General features: G+C 46.6%; 2 protein-coding genes across 3 annotated transcripts in view; both read right to left on the bottom strand.

The window, feature by feature from the left end:
* Positions 1–8,037, bottom strand: part of LOC129842242 (cdc42 effector protein 4-like) — a 42,359-nt gene extending 34,322 nt beyond the window's left edge. Inside the window, exon 1 of the mRNA XM_055910710.1 lies at positions 7,699–8,037. The gene's annotated coding sequence lies outside the window, so the exon portion shown is untranslated. The remainder of the gene's footprint in view (positions 1–7,698) is intronic.
* A 6,634-nt stretch (positions 8,038–14,671) lies between these two features.
* The window catches only part of sdk2a (sidekick cell adhesion molecule 2a), a 163,004-nt gene continuing 158,699 nt past the window's right edge, over positions 14,672–18,976 (bottom strand). For both annotated transcript variants that reach the window (XM_055910703.1, XM_055910701.1), the window contains one exon: positions 14,672–17,306. In XM_055910703.1, the coding sequence (XP_055766678.1) occupies positions 16,773–17,306 (534 nt within the window). In that variant the 3' untranslated portion in view covers positions 14,672–16,772. The remainder of the gene's footprint in view (positions 17,307–18,976) is intronic.

Here is an 18,976-nt window from a genome sequence, read left to right as displayed (position 1 = left end):
TTCAGACTCCGCTTGCAGATGGCAGGGCAGTACGGATTTCTTCTCTTACCACTTCACTGTTGCTCCAAGCAGAGGAAACTGCAGTTCTGAAATACATCAAAAAGCGTGAAGACTTTTGCCTGAATCCCATACACGCTGCAGCCTACATGTTGGACCCCAAGTATGCTGGCAAGAGCTTCCTGTCTGGTGCAGAGGTTAACAGGGCCTATAGCGTCTATCACTACAGTGTCTCGCCACCTTGGTGTGGATGAAGGCAACGTTCTTGGCAGTCTGGCGAAGTACACTTCCAAGCAAGGGCTTTGTGATGGAGATGCAATATGGCAGTCGTGCCAACAGATCAGCCACCTGGTGGAAGGGACTTTGTGGATCTGAGGCTCTTTCCTGTTGACTCCATCATTCTCCAAATCCCACCAACATCAGCCGCCTCAGAGCTCAGCTGGTCCTTGTTTGGGAACACACACACACCAAAGCACGCAACAGGCTGACCAATACAAGGGTTGAAAAACTGGTGGCCATCCGGGCAAATCTGAGGCTTTTTGAGCCTGACAACGAGCCATCCTCAACAAGGTTGGAAAGTGACAGTGAAGATGAGGCCTCAGAGTCTGATGTTCAAGAGGTGGACATTGAGGAGGTCCAGGGAGAAGACATGGAAGCCTGAGAGGAAGACAACCAAAGCTTTAGATTCTAGACCATCATTTTACAGATGCATGTTGAAAAAGTTTTTGGGAGATGTGATGGATCATTGGGGATCTTTCAATATTCCCTTTTTGTTGTTCAGTGACATCATCTCATGTGAAGAGTCAACTCATTTAATTAAAGTTCAATTCATAACTAAATTGTTTTTTAAAATTTATATTGTAAGTATTTAATCATTTGCAATTATGTCTACTTATGATAAGGTAAACGGTTTGTTTTGTCTCCATATATGGTAAGGTAAATATATCCAATGCAAAAAACATCTACATTTAAATTGTATAAATATTATTTAGCATATATTTCCATTAATTCCCACGGAAAGTTTCCACCTCTGAATATTCCCCAAAATGTGCCAACCTACTAGTGAATATCAAACAAACATTTTGTGAGTGTATTTTTAATTAGGGCAGGGCAGCTCTAACAATCATTTCCAATCTCATTGACTGGACTCCAGGTTAGCTGACTCAAATGAGCTTGGAGAAGTCATTAACCTAGAGGTTCACATACTTTTCCAACCTACACTGGGAATGTTTAAATGACCTATTCAATATAGACAAGAAAAATTATAATTTGTGTGTTAATTAGTTTAAGCACACTGTGTTTGTCTGTTGTTGTGACATAGATGAAGATCAGATCAAATCTGATGACCAATTAATGCAGAAATCCTGGTAATTCCAGAGGGTTTATACTTGTTCTTGCCACTGTACACAAACACACAGGCATTAATTAACTCTGCAACTAACTATTCACTTTTTTCTCAACTGGCACCAGTTTGGCGACCAACCCATTTACAACAAAGACAGTGATATAGTAGGAGAAATAAATGTGTTTACAGAAAACTAAAAGGATATTTCATGCTGAAACCCTCATTAAATACCAATGATATTCACTAAGTTGGTTTGTATCAGGATAATGATGTACAGCTTTGTCGTGCTATTATTATTAATATTTTTTAAATCTGATATGTTTGAATATGTGACATGCGATAAGGCCACACAGAGGGACAGAGATAATTACACACATCTGTACAAATCTGAAGGACCCAGAAGAGACACTAGATGTCTTGTGAAAAAAGTACATCAAATCCTTGAACGTTGCCGAAACACTGGTAGTTTACTGGTAAACGGTGACAGTAATATACCCTCCATTTGCAAGCAGTGCACAGAGTGATGTAATGGCAGTGAGCGTGGCATCTAGAAGTAAACAGGCCTTCAGAGGGGCACCTCCCTCCATGACATCTAGAAGTAAACAGGCCTTCAGAGGGGCTACCTCCCTCCATGGCATCTAGAAGTAAACAGGCCTTCAGAGGGGCTACCTCCCTCCATGGCATCTAGAAGTAAACAGGCCTTCAGAGGGGCTACCTCCCTCCATGGCATCTAGAAGTAAACAGGCCTTCAGAGGGGCACCTCCCTCCATGACATCTAGAAGTAAACAGGCCTTCAGAGGGGCACCTCCCTCCATGACATCTAGAAGTAAACAGGCCTTCAGAGGGGCTACCTCCCTCCATGGCATCTAGAAGTAAACAGGCCTTCAGAGGGGCTACCTCCCTCCATGGCATCTAGAAGTAAACAGGCCTTCAGAGGGGCTACCTCCCTCCATGGCATCTAGAAGTAAACAGGCCTTCAGAGGGGCACCTCCCTCCATGACATCTAGAAGTAAACAGGCCTTCAGAGGGGCACCTCCCTCCATGACATCTAGAAGTAAACAGGCCTTCAGAGGGGCACCTCCCTCCATGACATCTAGAAGTAAACAGGCCTTCAGAGGGGCTACCTCCCTCCATGACATCTAGAAGTAAACAGGCCTTCAGAGGGGCACCTCCCTCCATGACATCTAGAAGTAAACAGGCCTTCAGAGGGGCACCTCCCTCCATGGCATCTAGAAGTAAACAGGCCTTCAGAGGGGCACCTCCCTCCATGACATCTAGAAGTAAACAGGCCTTCAGAGGGGCACCTCCCTCCATGGCATCTAGAAGTAAACAGGCCTTCAGAGGGGCACCTCCCTCCATGACATCTAGAAGTAAACAGGCCTTCAGAGGGGCTACCTCCCTCCATGGCATCTAGAAGTAAACAGGCAGAGGCCTTCAGAGCGGCCCCCTCCCTCCATGGCATCTAGAAGACTTACTACACAGCCTAAAGAGAGCGGGCACCTCCCTCCATGGCATCTAGAAGACTTACTACACAGCCTAAAGAGAGCGGGCACCTCCCTCCATGGCATCTAGAAGACTTACTACACAGCCTAAAGAGAGCGGGCACCTCCCTCCATGGCATCTAGAAGACTTACTACACAGCCTAAAGAGAGCGGGCACAGTGAGGGTGAAGGAGATTGTTCCTGAGTTCCACTCTGTTCTATTCTAGGAACATTCAAATGCATTCTAATTCTCAGCCATCTAAAACGATACACTTGGAGGTTTTATCAGAGGTAAGATATGGGGGATGGTTAGTTTTCCTCCTTAACATGACTGCTGTCCTTAGTTCCTAAACCACAAGGCCTTGCAGTTCACCAGCTGGACCAAAGACTTGACCTCATTGGTTGAACTAATTGGTGAACATCTGAGACACAGATCCATGGCTGTTGAACTGTGTTCTGCACAGCGCTAAAGGAATGTTCCTAATTACACTGGAAAGATAAGTTAACTGACATCAGTTAGCGCTACATGGCAATTACTGGTGACACACACTGTGGCGGTACAGGGGAGTGTGTGTGTGAATGTGTGTGTGTGTGTGAATGTGTGTGTGTGTGTGTGAGTGTGTGTGTAAAGGTCTGAGCCCACAGGAAGGGCAGGGGGAGTAGGAGTCTCCCATCTCAACAGAAATTAACTCACATCAATCCACACTCTAAACAAACAGACACTAATCTAAAACAACCAGCAGCAATAAGGTTTTAATGATGTTGTACTGTACTTCTAAACTGTACTGTGAGTGTGGCAGCTTCCTGACCTTTCACTGTTACCTATACTTTAGATGCATCAGAATGTTGACACTCATCTTTTCAGAGCGAGCAGAGGACCGTATGACGACGAGAGAGTGTAGAGGACCGTATGACGACGAGAGAGTGTAGAGGACCGTATAACGACGAGAGAGTGTAGAGGACCGTATGACGACGAGAGAGTGTAGAGGACCGTATGACGACGAGAGAGTGTAGAGGACCGTATAACGACGAGAGAGTGTAGAGGACCGTACAACGACGAGAGAGTGTAGAGGACCGTACGACGACGAGAGAGTGTAGAGGACCGTATGACGACGAGAGAGTGTAGAGGACCGTATGACGACGAGAGAGTGTAGAGGACCGTATGACGACGAGAGAGTGTAGAGGACCGTATGACGACGAGAGAGTGTAGAGGACCGTATGACGACGAGAGAGTGTAGAGGACCGTATAACGACGAGAGAGTGTAGAGGACCGTATAACGACGAGAGAGTGTAGAGGACCGTATAACGACGAGAGAGTGTAGAGGACCGTATAACGACGAGAGAGTGTAGAGGACCGTATGACGACGAGAGTGTAGAGGACCGTATAACGACGAGAGAGTGTAGAGGACCGTACAACGACGAGAGAGTGTAGAGGACCGTATGACGACGAGAGAGTGTAGAGGACCGTATAACGACGAGAGAGTGTAGAGGACCGTACAACGACGAGAGAGTGTAGAGGACCGTACAACGACGAGAGACTGTAGAGGACCGTACAACGACGAGAGAGTGTAGAGGACCGTATAACGACGAGAGAGTGTAGAGGACCGTACAACGACGAGAGAGTGTAGAGGACCGTACAACGACGAGAGAGTGTAGAGGACTGTATGACGACGAGAGAGTGTAGAGGACCGTACGACGACGAGAGAGTGCAGAGGACCGTACAACGACGAGAGAGTGTAGAGGACCGTATGACGACGAGAGAGTGTAGAGGACCGTACGACGACGAGAGCGTGCAGAGGACTGTATAACGACGAGAGAGTGTAGAGGACCGTATGACGACGAGAGATTGCAGAGGACCGTATAACGACGAGAGAGTGTAGAGGACTGTATAATGAGTCGGACGTCCTTAGGACCCCAGATAGCAGCGGGTTGCTGAATAAACATTTCCTCTGGCTTGTGAACAAACTCTACTATCACGCTAGTATGTGTACACACACACACACACACAAACACACACACTATTATCAGGCCTGGAACAAAAGGGTCCCAGGAACAAACACAGTATTCACAGTGACATTTGAGACTCACCAAACCCCCTTGGAATGTAGATGTTGGGGCAACATAACAGGGGTTACATCAAGTCTGCTGTGTCGCAGTGAACTCACGAACCACAGCTCAGAGGTTAACTCCTGTACACATATCATGGACCTAGTTAGTTACTTAGTTAGAGACCTTTAGAACTGTGTGCCAAAAGCAAGAGAGGACAATACGGTCAAATGATGTCTGCATCCTAAACCCCCTATTCCCTAGCAGGATCTTATGTAGAGCACTATAGGGGACAGGGTGTCAGCTGGGATACAGACTATAGGGGACAGGGTGTCAGCTGGGATACAGACTATAGGGGACAGGGTGTCAGCTGGGATACAGACTATAACGGACAGGGTGTCAGCTGGGATACAGGCTATAGGGGACAGGGTGTCAGCTGGGATACAGGCTATAGGGGACAGGGTGTCAGCTGGGATACAGGCTATAGGGGACAGGGTGTCAGCTGGGATACACACTATAGAGGACAGGGTGTCAGCTGGGATACAGACTAGAGGGGACAGGGTGTCAGCTGGGATACAGACTATAGAGGACAGGGTGTCAGCTGGAATACAGACTATAGAGGACAGGGTGTCAGCCAATGACATAGACAGGGTGTCAAGGACAGGGTGTAAGCCAATGACATAGATGGATCCATTCCAACGTCAAAGCGTCACTGGTCGCTGAAAGACCCACTTCTAAGTGTTGAACTGGCAACTCAACATCAGTCAACCAGACTACAGGGTACAACCCTTCACCACATACTCAGTATCACTCAGCTAAGTGTCGCAGTCCGCAGACATTCCTAGGAGAAAATAACAGTTTATATTGGAATTTCCTGGAATGTCAACCCCCCATACACACATGTGCGCGTGCACACACACGTTCTATGACAGAGTTCAGTTTAAAGCAGGATACATGGCCTTCCCCCCACAACACACACACGTTCTATGACAGAGTTCAGTTTAAAGCAGGATGCATGGCCTTCCCCCCACAACACAGTACATGGTGAAAGAGAACACAGTGGTTCACAGCTACCACACAGGAACACAGACACATGAAATGATCCATTCATTTAATGACAATTGAAACGTTTGATTAATCCGCCAATATTCTTGATTCAACAAAACATTTAGAAACCTGAGTGAAACTCGGGAGGCAACTACCTACATTTGTCCAATGAGAAACGATTGGTTTGGTTAAATTTTCCGTTGCACATTTTTTTTTATAAACGTTTAGCCCCAATAACCACACCCCCCCATGGTCCATTATGACAGGAGGACCAGAGAATCTGCGTCCCAAATGGATCCCTATGGGCCCTGGTCAGAAGTAGTGCACCGTATAGTTACTATGGTGCCATTTGGAACACAGACAGTAGAGGACTCCCAGCCAATGAGCTGGCCTGATGTCATGACCCTGACAGCCATGCCCAGTGACACAGATCTGGTTGCCATGTCAACAGTCTCTCTGGCTGGGAGGGTAATGGTTTGGGAGAATGGGATGCACATTGACCTGTGTACCAGAGCACATGCACACGCACGACGAGAGGATAAACAGTAGGTGAAATGTCTGCTACGAAGTGTGTGTGTGTGTGTGTGTGTGTGTGTGTGTGTGTGTGTGTGTGTGTGTGTGTGTGTGTGTGTGTGTGTGTGTGTGTGTGTGTGTGTGTGTGTGTGTGTGTGTGTGTGTGTGTGTGTGTGTGTGTGTGTGTGTGTGTGCGTGCGTGCGTGCGTGCGTGCGTGCGTGCGTGCGTGCGTGCGTGTGTGTACACAGTTTTGGACTTAACAGGGTCAGTTTGTCCATTCTGTCACCAGTAGTTCCACTTTATCTAATGTCTGCTGGTTAATGATTGAACAATTCCCTGGCCTGAGATCCAAACTCACATCCACCAACACTGCAGAGTGAGTTGGCAAAAATGCATTTTCTCCCATTCTGTCAAATGCATGTTCTTTAAGAAAGTGCTCTGGTGCAACCAATTCGTAGTTAGGCTATCAAAGAGGACGTTGTTCGTGGACGTGGTATGATGGAGTACATGAGAAAAGATATCACCGGAGTCACCATCACGCTCCCCTAGTCAACCTATCCAGGAGCTACAGCCCCACTTCCTTCAATACAACAGATGCTTTTCTTTTTAACATTATAAAAAAGTGAGTCGCACCATATTTCCTTGAATACCTCGAAGCTACACAACTTCTAAATGAATCAGTGGAATATAAAGTTAAGAAATATGAAAATAATTACAAGTCCACTGAAAGCAGAATTCTAACAGAAAACCTAAAACACCGTCTTATTCTATTGATTTCAAGACGCAAAGAAAATGATCATGAACCCAGACACAGAAAAGGCAACAAAGTAACACGAGCCCATTTCTACTGACTACCGTAATTTTTGCAACATCGTTGCATTCAATAAACAGTCACCCGGCAGCGCCCAAAACCACTGCATGTTGCATTTGGCTGTTCTTTGTAATGTGAGGAATAATCTACACTCGACAGAAAGGGGATAACTACTCCAATTAAACTGTTAAAAAGGGAATCATGAAATGACCCTAGTTAAGCCCCGTTTCAACACAGCCGAGGATCACTGACGAGGGGACAATAAGTAGCCTGGTTGATGATTACAAAAGCGTCTCCCCTCCCAATATTCACCCCCCGTGGTCCCCCCCTATCTGCGCTTCTGTCTGTTTGTAAGCTGCATGCACTATGATCAAGACGGAATAAAATATCTACAATTAAGTAATATTTTTTAAATGAATCTAATTTAAAGCGCATGCATAGGCCACGCGGAACTCACCGTGAAAAGCATCCCATTCACAAGGCTTTGATCCGCGTGACAGTTTCAACGGGCCCCCAGGTTCAAGACAAGGGCGCGTTCATCACACAACAACGTTGGCTTGTCTTGTAGTAGGCTAGGCTCCGCTCAACAACGGGACCAGGCAAAATGTAGAGAATATATATCCTATCGACTCTTCCAAACTCCCAATTCTATTATTTTTCTTTTGAAAAAAACCAACACCAAAATAAGATAGTGAAGTTGTTTTCCAGAGTAAGATAGCAGCTATGATGCGTCCTCTGTGCTTCTGTCAGGCGTTGCTGTACACCGGTGCAACGTTCTGCGCGTTTCCACGCCTTTGGTGAGTCTGACCACGCCCCTCCCACATGGCGTCTTAAAGCGATAGAAGGTATTCTAGAATTAGGCTACTCTCACTTTACTGAGACTGACAAAAGGCTCTGGGTGGGCACCAGCATGTTTTCCAAACGGAGATGGGCAATGAATGATTGTCACATTCAAATTTGTGTGTGTGTGCCAACGGGTACCATATCTCACACAGCCAAAGGGAGGGGAAAGGTAGGCCTATAGCCACATGACTTACTGCTAAGAGAGGGGAAAGGTAGGCTTATAGTCACATGACTTACTGCCCAGGAGGGGATAGGTAGGCCTATAGTCACATGACTTACTGCCCAGGAGGGGATAGGTAGGCCTATAGTCACATGACTTACTGCCAAGAGAGGGGAAAGGTAGGCTTATAGTCACATGACTTACTGCCCAGGAGGGGATAGGTAGGCCTATAGTCACATGACTTACTGCCCAGGTGGGGATAGGTAGGCCTATAGTCACATGACTTACTGCCAAGGAGGGGATAGGTAGGCTTATAGTCACATGACTTACTGCCAAGGGAGGGGAAAGGTAGGCCTATAGTCACATGACTTACTTCCAATGGAGGGGAAAGGTAGGCCTATAGTCACATGACTTACTGCCAAGGGAGGGGAAAGGTAGGCCTATAGCAACATGACTTACTTCCAATGGAGGGGAAAGGTAGGCCTATAGTCACATGACTTACTGCCAAGAGAGGGGAAAGGTAGGCTTATAGTCACATGACTTACTGCCCAGGAGGGGATAGGTAGGCCTATAGTCACATGACTTACTGCCCAGGTGGGGATAGGTAGGCCTATAGTCACATGACTTACTGCCAAGGAGGGGATAGGTAGGCTTATAGTCACATGACTTACTGCCAAGGGAGGGGAAAGGTAGGCCTATAGTCACATGACTTACTTCCAATGGAGGGGAAAGGTAGGCCTATAGTCACATGACTTACTGCCAAGGGAGGGGAAAGGTAGGCCTATAGCAACATAACTTACTTCCAATGGAGGGGAAAGGTAGGCCTATAGTCACATGACTTACTGCCAAGGGAGGGGAAAGGTAGGCCTATAGTCACATGACTTACTGCCAAGGGAGGGGAAAGGTAGGCCTATAGTCACATGACTTACTGCCAAGGAGGGGATAGGTAGGCTTATAGTCACATGACTTACTGCCAAGGGAGGGGAAAGGTAGGCCTATAGTCACATGACTTACTTCCAATGGAGGGGAAAGGTAGGCCTATAGTCACATGACTTACTGCCAATGGAGGGGAAAGGTAGGCCTATAGTCACATGACTTACTGCCAATGGAGGGGAAAGGTAGGCCTATAGTCACATGATTTTCAATAGGTGCAGGATTTGTAGAATAAAGGGGCATGACCAGCATGCGTTGTTGAGGTGGGTGGAAGTGTGCTGGGGGGAATGTAGTCTATCAACAGATTCATTATGATAGCAGATTCATTATGATAGGGTCACCCAGAGGGACCGAGCATTGCGTTTGGTTTGACTCAAGGGCATGAGAGGTAACATGTTTTAGCCTATGGAAAAGGGCTCCTCTCAAGGGGGTGCTAACAGCCTTTACGTATAGGATGCACAGTTTAAGAGGAAGGTTCCTGGTGTGTGTGAGGCTGGACGGCTTAAGGCGTCAGCATTCTTCAGTTCGGCTGGTGCCTAGCCTAACTCGGCTAGCCGAAACCAAACGAGTGTGCTCGCATTCTCCCTTAAAATACCTTTGCTTGAAAAATTAGAAAAAGGTGGCAATAGTACTGTTTGTCTATTTTGAGATGCCGTACATTTCCTCGAAATAGTCCGAATGAATCTAAGACACCTCAAAAAATCTCTAATTAATTTTAGCAGAGGAGGATTTTAGTCTCGTAATTTTTTTTTTTTACATTTAATTTAATTTAACCTTTATTTAAGTAAGCAAGTCAGTTAAGAACAAATTCTTACATCTAACTAAGATGTTTGGTGCAGTATTTCTCAAAGAACAAATGCATGAAAACGAGTCATCTCTCGTTATTAAAGAATCGCTACTGTTGACCAATCACCAACGAAGGGGCTTAGACTTCGGCTCCGAACTTCAGCTTGCCTCCAGAAAAAATGTTGTGTGCCCGAACAGCCGAAAAAACCCTCACTGAAGTCCAAAACAAACAAAAACATCACGAAATGTCATCATAATATTTACACAAACTCTTCCCAACTGTTTCGGTTAGGAAGCATGCAGACGCCTTTTGTCGAAATCATTTTTACAAAAAAACTATTTGGGATCTCTGTCTCATCTACAGGCCTATGACTTTACTTTAGCTTTTAGCTTCAAAGCTTCAAAGTGGGTGACATGTCTTAAGAGGAAAAATGGCGGACTTCAGAACTTTATTTTAATCAAAAAGCGACTTTTTCAAATCCGGCTAGTCTCATGCAAGAGATCCCAGGCTTGACTAGTCAGATTTGCGGTGGAGTGATGAACCGCGGCTCTATCCATGGTGCTGAATCTATGCTTATGCTGCTATTGTTAATCTGTTTATTAAACGCAGCTTCGGATATGCCACAGTAAGTGGGTTATCATAATATAAAAACAGCCACAACCTTTCCAAATCCCCCTGACAGCCAGGTACAAGGGGAGAGAAAAGGACAAGCTGGCTGACATCTTTCAGTCGAAGGTAGACTAAAACATTTTCACTAGGCTGTAATAATAACCACATCATATTTTACCGCTCAGCCAACAGTGTTTCATAGGCCTACGTTTAAAACTAGGCTACACCAACTAAATGAGGTGTAATTACGTCAGACTCAGGTTGAACAGGAATACCCAGGATGCTCTGGGAGAAGCCATTTTCTGGCAGATTTGATGGAAAATATTCAACCTTAATCAGAACCACATGGACCTGACAGTTCTAGGGAGCGTACCCAGCCCAAGATCAGTTCTAGGGAGCGTACCCAGCCCAAGATCAGTTTTAGGGAGCGTACCCAGCCCAAGATCAGTTTTAGGGAGCGTACCCAGCCCAAGATCAGTTTTAGGGAGCGTACCCAGCCCAAGATCAGTTTTAGGGAGCGTACCCAGCCCAAGATCAGTTTTAGGGAGCGTACCCACCCCAAGATCAGTTTTAGGAAGCGTACCCAGCCCAAGATCAGTTTTAGGGAGCGTACCCATCCCAAGATCAGTTTTAGGGAGCGTACCCACCCCAAGATCAGTTTTAGGAAGCGTACCCAGCCCAAGATCAGTTTTAGGGAGCGTACCCAGCCCAAGATCCATCTAAAGGTCTTCTGCAGTTCATTCCTTTGGCCGTTCGTTCTGCGCATTGTGTTTTGGCCTAACGATCCAGGTTAGAGTAAGTATCCAAAACCTGGCCTAACAATCCAGGTTAGAGTAACCATCCAACACCTGGCCTAACAATCCAGGTTAGAGTAACCATCCCACACCTGACCTAACAATCCAGGTTAGAATAACCATCCCACACCTGGCCTAACAATCCAGGTTAGAATAACCATCCCACACCTGGCCTAACAATCCAGGTTAGAATAACCATCCCACACCTGGCCTAACAATCCAGGTTAGAATAACCATCCCACACCTGGCCTAACAATCCAGGTTAGAATAACCATCCCACACCTGGCCTAACAATCCAGGTTAGAGTAACCATCCCACACCTGGCCTAACAATCCAGGTTAGAATAACCATCCCACACCTGGCCTAACAATCCAGGTTAGAGTAACCATCCCACACCTGGCCTAACAATCCAGGTTAGAATAACCATCCCACACCTGGCCTAACAATCCAGGTTAGAGTAACCGTCCAACACCTGTCCTAACAATCCAGGTTAGAGTAACCATCCCACACCTGGCCTAACAATCCAGGTTAGAGTAACCATCCCACACCTGGCCTAACAATCCAGGTTAGAGTAACCATCCAACACCTGGCCTAACAATCCAGGTTAGATTAACCATCCCACACCTGGCCTAACAATCCAGGTTAGAATAACCATCCCACACCTGGCCTAACAATCCAGGTTAGAATAACCATCCCACACCTGGCCTAACAATCCAGGTTAGAATAACCATCCCACACCTGGCCTAACAATCCATGTTAGAATAACCATCCCACACATGGCCTAACAATGTCTGTGATGATATGGCCAGTACCCTATATAGTTATTCAGAATCAGCCCCCTCTGCTACTCTGACTGGCAGGGCTGCTGTTGAGTGATAGATGATGACACTGGAAAACACTCATGTTCAAGTCACTAGGCAAGAAGTCAGTGAACTCATTCATCATCTCTATCCATAGTATCATTTAAGAAAATACATTTTCGGACAATTCAATTGTTCTAAAAGATGCGTGATGAACTTCATGTTGACAAGGACTTTCCTGTAAACTCCCCCCTTATCCTCCTCTCTCTTTCTCCTCCCTCGTGTACTTTCTGTGATGAAATGAACAGCATGAAGGACTGGATTTAAACAGCCAATGTCCATCAGTCATATTTTATAGCCATTTCCTTTTCTTGTTGGCTGAGTTCCCAGTGTTTTCTCTCTTTCTCCCTCTCTCTTTCTCCCTCTCTTTCCCTTACGTCCTCTCTTTCTCTTTCCTTCTTTCTCTCTCTCTTTCTCTCTCTCTGTCTCTCTCTCTCTCTCTCTCCCTCCCTCCCTCACTCCATCCGGCTCCTGGCCCTGTGAGTTGGATCTTAATGAGAATCTCTAGACAACTGCAAAGCTCTGTTTGGGTTTGTGGATGCATTAACGATTTGCCAAGGATCTGTCTTTCTGTCCAATTACTGCCGTCAGAGGAGGGCTTCTGCAAAATATAAGCTTGCTGGAGCTTCCTGTGGATTGTAGACCGGGCCTCTCATTTCGTTGTACCCACCTCTCTCTCTCAACTCCTCTCTCTTTTTGTTGTCTCTCGTCTCTCTCCTTCCCCTCTACTAAGGATACATATTTTCCGGTTAGAAATAAAGGGATTATCTCCAGGCGTACTATCCCACCCTCCCCTGTCATCTCCCCTTCTCCCCTATCATCCCCTTTTTCCCTGTCATCCCCCATTCTCCCCTGTCATCCTCCCTTCTCCCCTGTCATCCTCCCTTCTCCCCTGTCATCCTCCCTTCTCCCTGTCATCCCCCTTCTCCCCTGTCATCCCCCCTTCTCCCCTGTCATCCCCCCTTCTCCCCTGTCATCCCCCCTTCTCTCCCGTCATCCCCCTTCTCCCCTGTCATCCCCCCTTTTCTCCTGTCATCCTCCCTTTTCCCCTGTCATCCCCCCTTCTCCCCTGTCATCCCCCCTTTTCCCCTGTCATCCCCCCTTTTCCTCTGTCATCCCCCCTTCTCCCCTGTCATCCCCCCTTTTCCCCTGTCATCCCCCTTTTCCCCTGTCATCCCCCCTTTTCCCCTGTCATCCCCCTTTTCCCCTGTCATCCCCCTTTTCCCCTGTCATCCCCCTTCGCCCCTGTCATCCCCCTTCTCCCCTGTTCTGTCTCTGTCTCAGTCTCTTTTCTGTTCTGTCTCTGTCTCTTTTCTGTTCTGTCTCTGTCTCAGTCTCTTTTCTGTTCTGTCACCCTTTTTTCTGTTCTGTTCTGTCTCTGCTCTGTTCTGTCTCGTCTCTGTCTCTTCTCTGTCTCTTCTCTGTCGCTGTCTCATCTCATCTCGGCTCTGTCCTGTCTCTGTCCCTGTCTCATCTCGGCTCTGTCCTGTCTCTGTCCCTGTTTCATCTCGGCTCTGTCCTGTCTCTGCTCTGTCTCTGATGTGGCTGGGAAGAATCAGGTCAGCTATCTGCCTATCAGCATCTAGTGTCAGTCATCGTTATGGCTCTGACAGAGTTGTGTTCTATGTGAAGGAGGATGGGGTTCTTTCAGTAGCGTTGCCTAGCTACAGTACATAAACATGGCCAAGGTCATGTTATTCAGACTTCAACATATTACTGATTATTTAACTTTAGTGAGGGCCTTGATATCTGCTACAGACCTATGAGACTGACTGATTATTTAACTTTAGTGAGGGCCTTGGTATCTGCTACAGACCTATGAGACTGACTCTGATTATTTAACTTTAGTGAGGGCCTTGATATCTGCTACAGACCTATGAGACTGACCCTGATTATTTAACTTTAGTGAGGGCCTTGATATCTGCCACAGACCTATGAGACTGACCCTGATTATTTAACTTTAGTGAGGGCCTTGATATCTGCTACAGACCTATGAGACTGACCCTGATTATTTAACTTTAGTGAGGGCCTTGATCTCTGCTACAGACCTATGAGACTGACTCTGATTATTTAACTTTAGTGAGGGCCTTGATATCTGCCACAGACCTATGAGACTGACCCTGATTATTTAACTTTAGTGAGGGCCTTGATATCTGCTACAGACCTATGAGACTGACCCTGATTATTCAACTTTAGTGAGGGCCTTGATATCTGCCACAGACCTATGAGACTGACCCTGATTATTTAACTTTAGTGAGGGCCTTGATATCTGCTACAGACCTATGAGACTGACCCTGATTATTTAACTTTAGTGAGGGCCTTGATCTCTGCTACAGACCAATGAGACTGACCCTTGAGGTAAAAACTGAATAAACTGCAGGAGCATTCAACAGGGTCTGGGTATCTATCTCAAGGCTTACAATTTGAGGCATTCAAAGAAACAATTTGTAGAAAATAAAATAATTTATTGTTGCAGTAGTACCGTGATCATGTGGTTATGATGTGTACAGTGAGTTACAGCCCACAACAACAACAGGTGATATAAGTGTCCTTATGGACCTTGAATGTGATCAGGTACCTTCTTCCAATGGTTTCCATCCCGTTAGAAATGTCCCATCATACTTTGGTCAAATGAATATTATAATACGACAAATGTGGGTATTTATCTGCATGTATACGTGGAATTTAGCCGAAATCATATTGTAAAGTGTTGAAAAACCACATTCAACGTTATGCAGTTGCAGAGGAATGTACTGTAGCTGTAAGCAGACCGATAACAGGATGCAATACTTTTTGAATGAGATTGATAACATTACCATTACAGAAGTGATTGATAGATACCATTAAGAAATAAATATCTGTTCAACATAATGAAGACGAATACATATCACATATGTTCCATATAAAATAGCAACAATGTTTTGGGTTTAAGTGAGAAGAACATCAAAGGTGTTGAAGCCGTTGTAGCTGATTGAGTGTCGTGGAACCAGATGTCCTTTGTCATGTTACAGTTGTCCCTGACGTTCGTCCTTGGTTCATATTTCTAGTCCACATGGAGTCTTTTTCCCTTTCATTGTGTTTTATGTGTCATTCTCTGTGAGACACAGTCCACTGATCCTCTGTGATGTGGTACTTGTTCATATAGGCTGCACTTTAAATACTCATCTCCTGGTTCACGTGTCGTGGCTGTCATGTAAAATACTATTATTAATGTGCCAAGCATCATAAACATTCTGAATGATTGTCTTTTCTTTTTCTCTAAATTAAACTCTCTCTCACTCTCTCTTTCTCTCGCTCTCTCTTTCTCTCTCTCACTCACTCATAGACACACACACACACACACACACACACGGGAGAGCGAAAATACTACCCAAGATGCCTGCAATGTTTACTATAATATCGAGAGAACACCTTTAAAAATCATTGTCATTAAGAAACAAGCAGAAAAAATGTAAACGCGAGTAAAACCAACTACAACAAAATAATCCCCTTTTCACTATGAGCCAAAGCGAGCTGTACGGCGCTGGCCAGGTTACACATCCACTATGGTAGATGGAACTATGCTGGCCAGGTTACACATCCACTATGGTAGATGGAACTATGCTGGCCAGGTTACACATCCACTATGGTAGATGGAACTATGCTGGACAGGTTACACATCCACTATGGTAGATGGAACTATGCTGGACAGGTTACACATCCACTATGGTAGATGGAACTATGCTGGACAGGATCATGTGAAAAGAAACTATCCAAGCCAGCACAGTAGGGCTCAGGGTCAGCCCTATAGTGTGAATGAGGGCTAGCCAGCCCAATAGGGCTCAGGGTCAGCCCTATAGTGTGAATGAGGGCTAGCCAGCCCAATAGGGCTCAGGGTCAGCCCTATAGTGTGAATGAGGGCTAGCCAGCCCAATAGGGCTCAGGGTCAGCCCTATAGTGTGAATGAGGGCTAGCCAGCCCAATAGGGCTCAGGGTCAGCCCTATAGTGTGAATGAGGGCTAGCCAGCCCAATAAGGCTCAGTGTCAGCCCTACAGTGTGAATGAGGGCTAGCCAGCCCAATAGGGCTCAGGGTCAGCCCTACAGTGTGAATGAGGGCTAGCCAGCCCAATAAGGCTCAGGGTCAGCCCTATAGTGTGAATGAGGGCTAGCCAGCCCAATAGGGCTCAGGGTCAGCCCTATAGTGTGAATGAGGGCTAGCCAGCCCAATAGGGCTCAGAGTCAGCCCTATAGTGTGAATGAGGGCTAGCCAGCCCAATAGGGCTCAGGGTCAGCCCTATAGTGTGAATGAGGGCTAGCCAGCCCAATAGGGCTCAGGGTCAGCCCTATAGTGTGAATGAGGGCTAGCCAGCCCAATAGGGCTCAGGGTCAGCCCTATAGTGTGAATGAGGGCTAGCCAGCCCAATAGGGCTCAGGGTCAGCCCTATAGTGTGAATGAGGGCTAGCCAGCCCAATAGGGCTCAGGGTCAGCCTTATAGTGTGAATGAGGGATAAAAAGAGACCTCTGAGATGTATGTTCCTACTGGGAGCAGTGTGTTAAACGTGGTTCAAACGAAAGAGGAGAAGCCCGCGGTAGGAGGCTGCTGCGTGGAGGAACAGCCCAGGCTGCTTGGAGGCCTACTGCTGTACAGGAGGGTCCCGTGCTGGCTGGGGGGTTCAGACACAGAACAGGACAGCAGCGAGGGAGTGGGAGTCCGGCTGCCCTTTGGCCTGAATAGTGTGCCCTGACCCTGGGGTGCCAGACCCTGGATGAGACCCCCTTGGCTATGGATCCCCTGGAGCCCCTGGGGCTGGGGGGATGGAGAGAGGGCCCGGGGCAGCAGGGGGGGTAGTGGGGGCAGGGGTGGAGGGTGTCTCGGGGTGGTGTTGGTGGTGGGCTGGATGGGGTCTTGCTCAGCCAGGGGGTGGGGGTGCAGTGGCTCTGGCTGGGTATATCCGTAGGCCGGGGGGCGAGAGACGCCCCTCTGCTGGCGGCGCCAGGAGTTATAGTAGGTGGGGTCACTGATGTAGTGGTTGACGAAGGAGTGTGTCTTCTGTTGCCCGTCCCGGTTCTGATCCACCTCGTACTCGCTGTCGCTGCCCTGGGGTCGGACAAGAAGGAAAAGTGGTTTTAGTTGAGGAATGAAAACTTAGTGGATAGGTGTAGATACTAGCCACATCAAACACAGTTTCAGATGAGGAGTGAGAACGGGGGGTGTAGATACTAGCCACATCAAACACAGTTTCAGATGAGGAGTGAGAACGATGGGTGTAGATACTAGCCACATCAAACACAGTTTCAGATGAGTGAGGACTCTAGTCAGTGGGTGTAGGTACTAGCTACATCAAACACAGTTTCAGATGAGGAGTGAGAACGGGGGGTGTAGATACTAGCCACATCAAACAGAGTTTCAGATAAGGAGTGAGAACGATGGGTGTAGATACTAGCCACATCAAACACAGTTTCAGATAAGGAGTGAGAACGGTGGGTGTAGATACTAGCCACATCAAACACAGTTTCAGATAAGGAGTGAGAACGATGGGTGTAGATACTAGCCACATCAAACACAGTTTCAGATGAGTGAGGACTCTGATGTGGCTAGTATCTACACCCACCGTTCTCACTCCTCATCTGAAACTGTGTTTGATGTGGCTAGTATCTACACCCATCGTTCTCACTCCTCATCTGAAACTGTGTTTGATGTGGCTAGTATCTACACCCACCGTTCTCACTCCTCATCTGAAACTGTGTTTGATGTGGCTAGTATCTACACCCATCGTTCTCACTCCTCATCTGAAACTGTGTTTGATGTGGCTAGTATCTACACCCACCGTTCTCACTCCTCATCTGAAACTGTGTTTGATGTGGCTAGTATCTACACCCACCGTTCTCACTCCTCATCTGAAACTGTGTTTGATGTGGCTAGTATCTACACCCACCGTTCTCACTCCTCATCTGAAACTGTGTTTGATGTGGCTAGTATCTACACCCACTGACTAAACACAGCTTCAGATGAGTGAGGACTCTAGTCAGTGGGTGTAGCTACTAGCTACATCAAACACAGTTTCAGATGAGGAGTGAGAACGGTGGGTGTAGATACTAGCCACATCAAACACAGTTTCAGATGAGGAGTGAGAACGGTGGGTGTAGATACTAGCCACATCAAACACAGTTTCAGATGAGTGAGGACTCTAGTCAGTGGGTGTAGATACTAGCCACATCAAACACAGTTTCAGATGAGAGAGGACTCTAGTCAGTGGGTGTAGATACTAGCCACATCAAACACAGTTTCAGATGAGAGAGGACTCTAGTCAGTGGGTGTAGCTACTAGCTACATCAAACACAGTTTGAGATGAGTGAGGACTCTAGTCAGTGGGTGTAGATACTAGCTACATCAAACACAGTTTCAGATGAGTGAGGACTCTAGTCAGTGGGTGTAGGTAACTCAAAGCAAACACACAATAAGAAGATTAAGACTTCCTATGGGAATTATGATTCATTGTCAACCTGATTTACTAACAGCTTTGTTCTACAGGTCTAAAGGGCATGATTACAAACAAGTTATAATGGTATTCATCTAACAAAGAAAACTCGAGACTGTCGATTAGGCTACTACTATCTGGGATCTGTCGCCAAGCAGCTAACACACAGGTGACAGACAGCTAACAGACAGCTAACACACAGCTAACACAAAGCTAACAGACAGCTAACAGACAGCTAACACACAGCAAACACACAGCTAACAGACAGCTAACAGACAGCTAACACACA

This window comes from Salvelinus fontinalis, unplaced genomic scaffold, assembly GCF_029448725.1.
Source record: "Salvelinus fontinalis isolate EN_2023a unplaced genomic scaffold, ASM2944872v1 scaffold_0024, whole genome shotgun sequence".
NCBI lineage: Eukaryota > Metazoa > Chordata > Actinopteri > Salmoniformes > Salmonidae > Salvelinus > Salvelinus fontinalis.
This window is presented reverse-complemented; position numbering and strand designations above follow the sequence as displayed.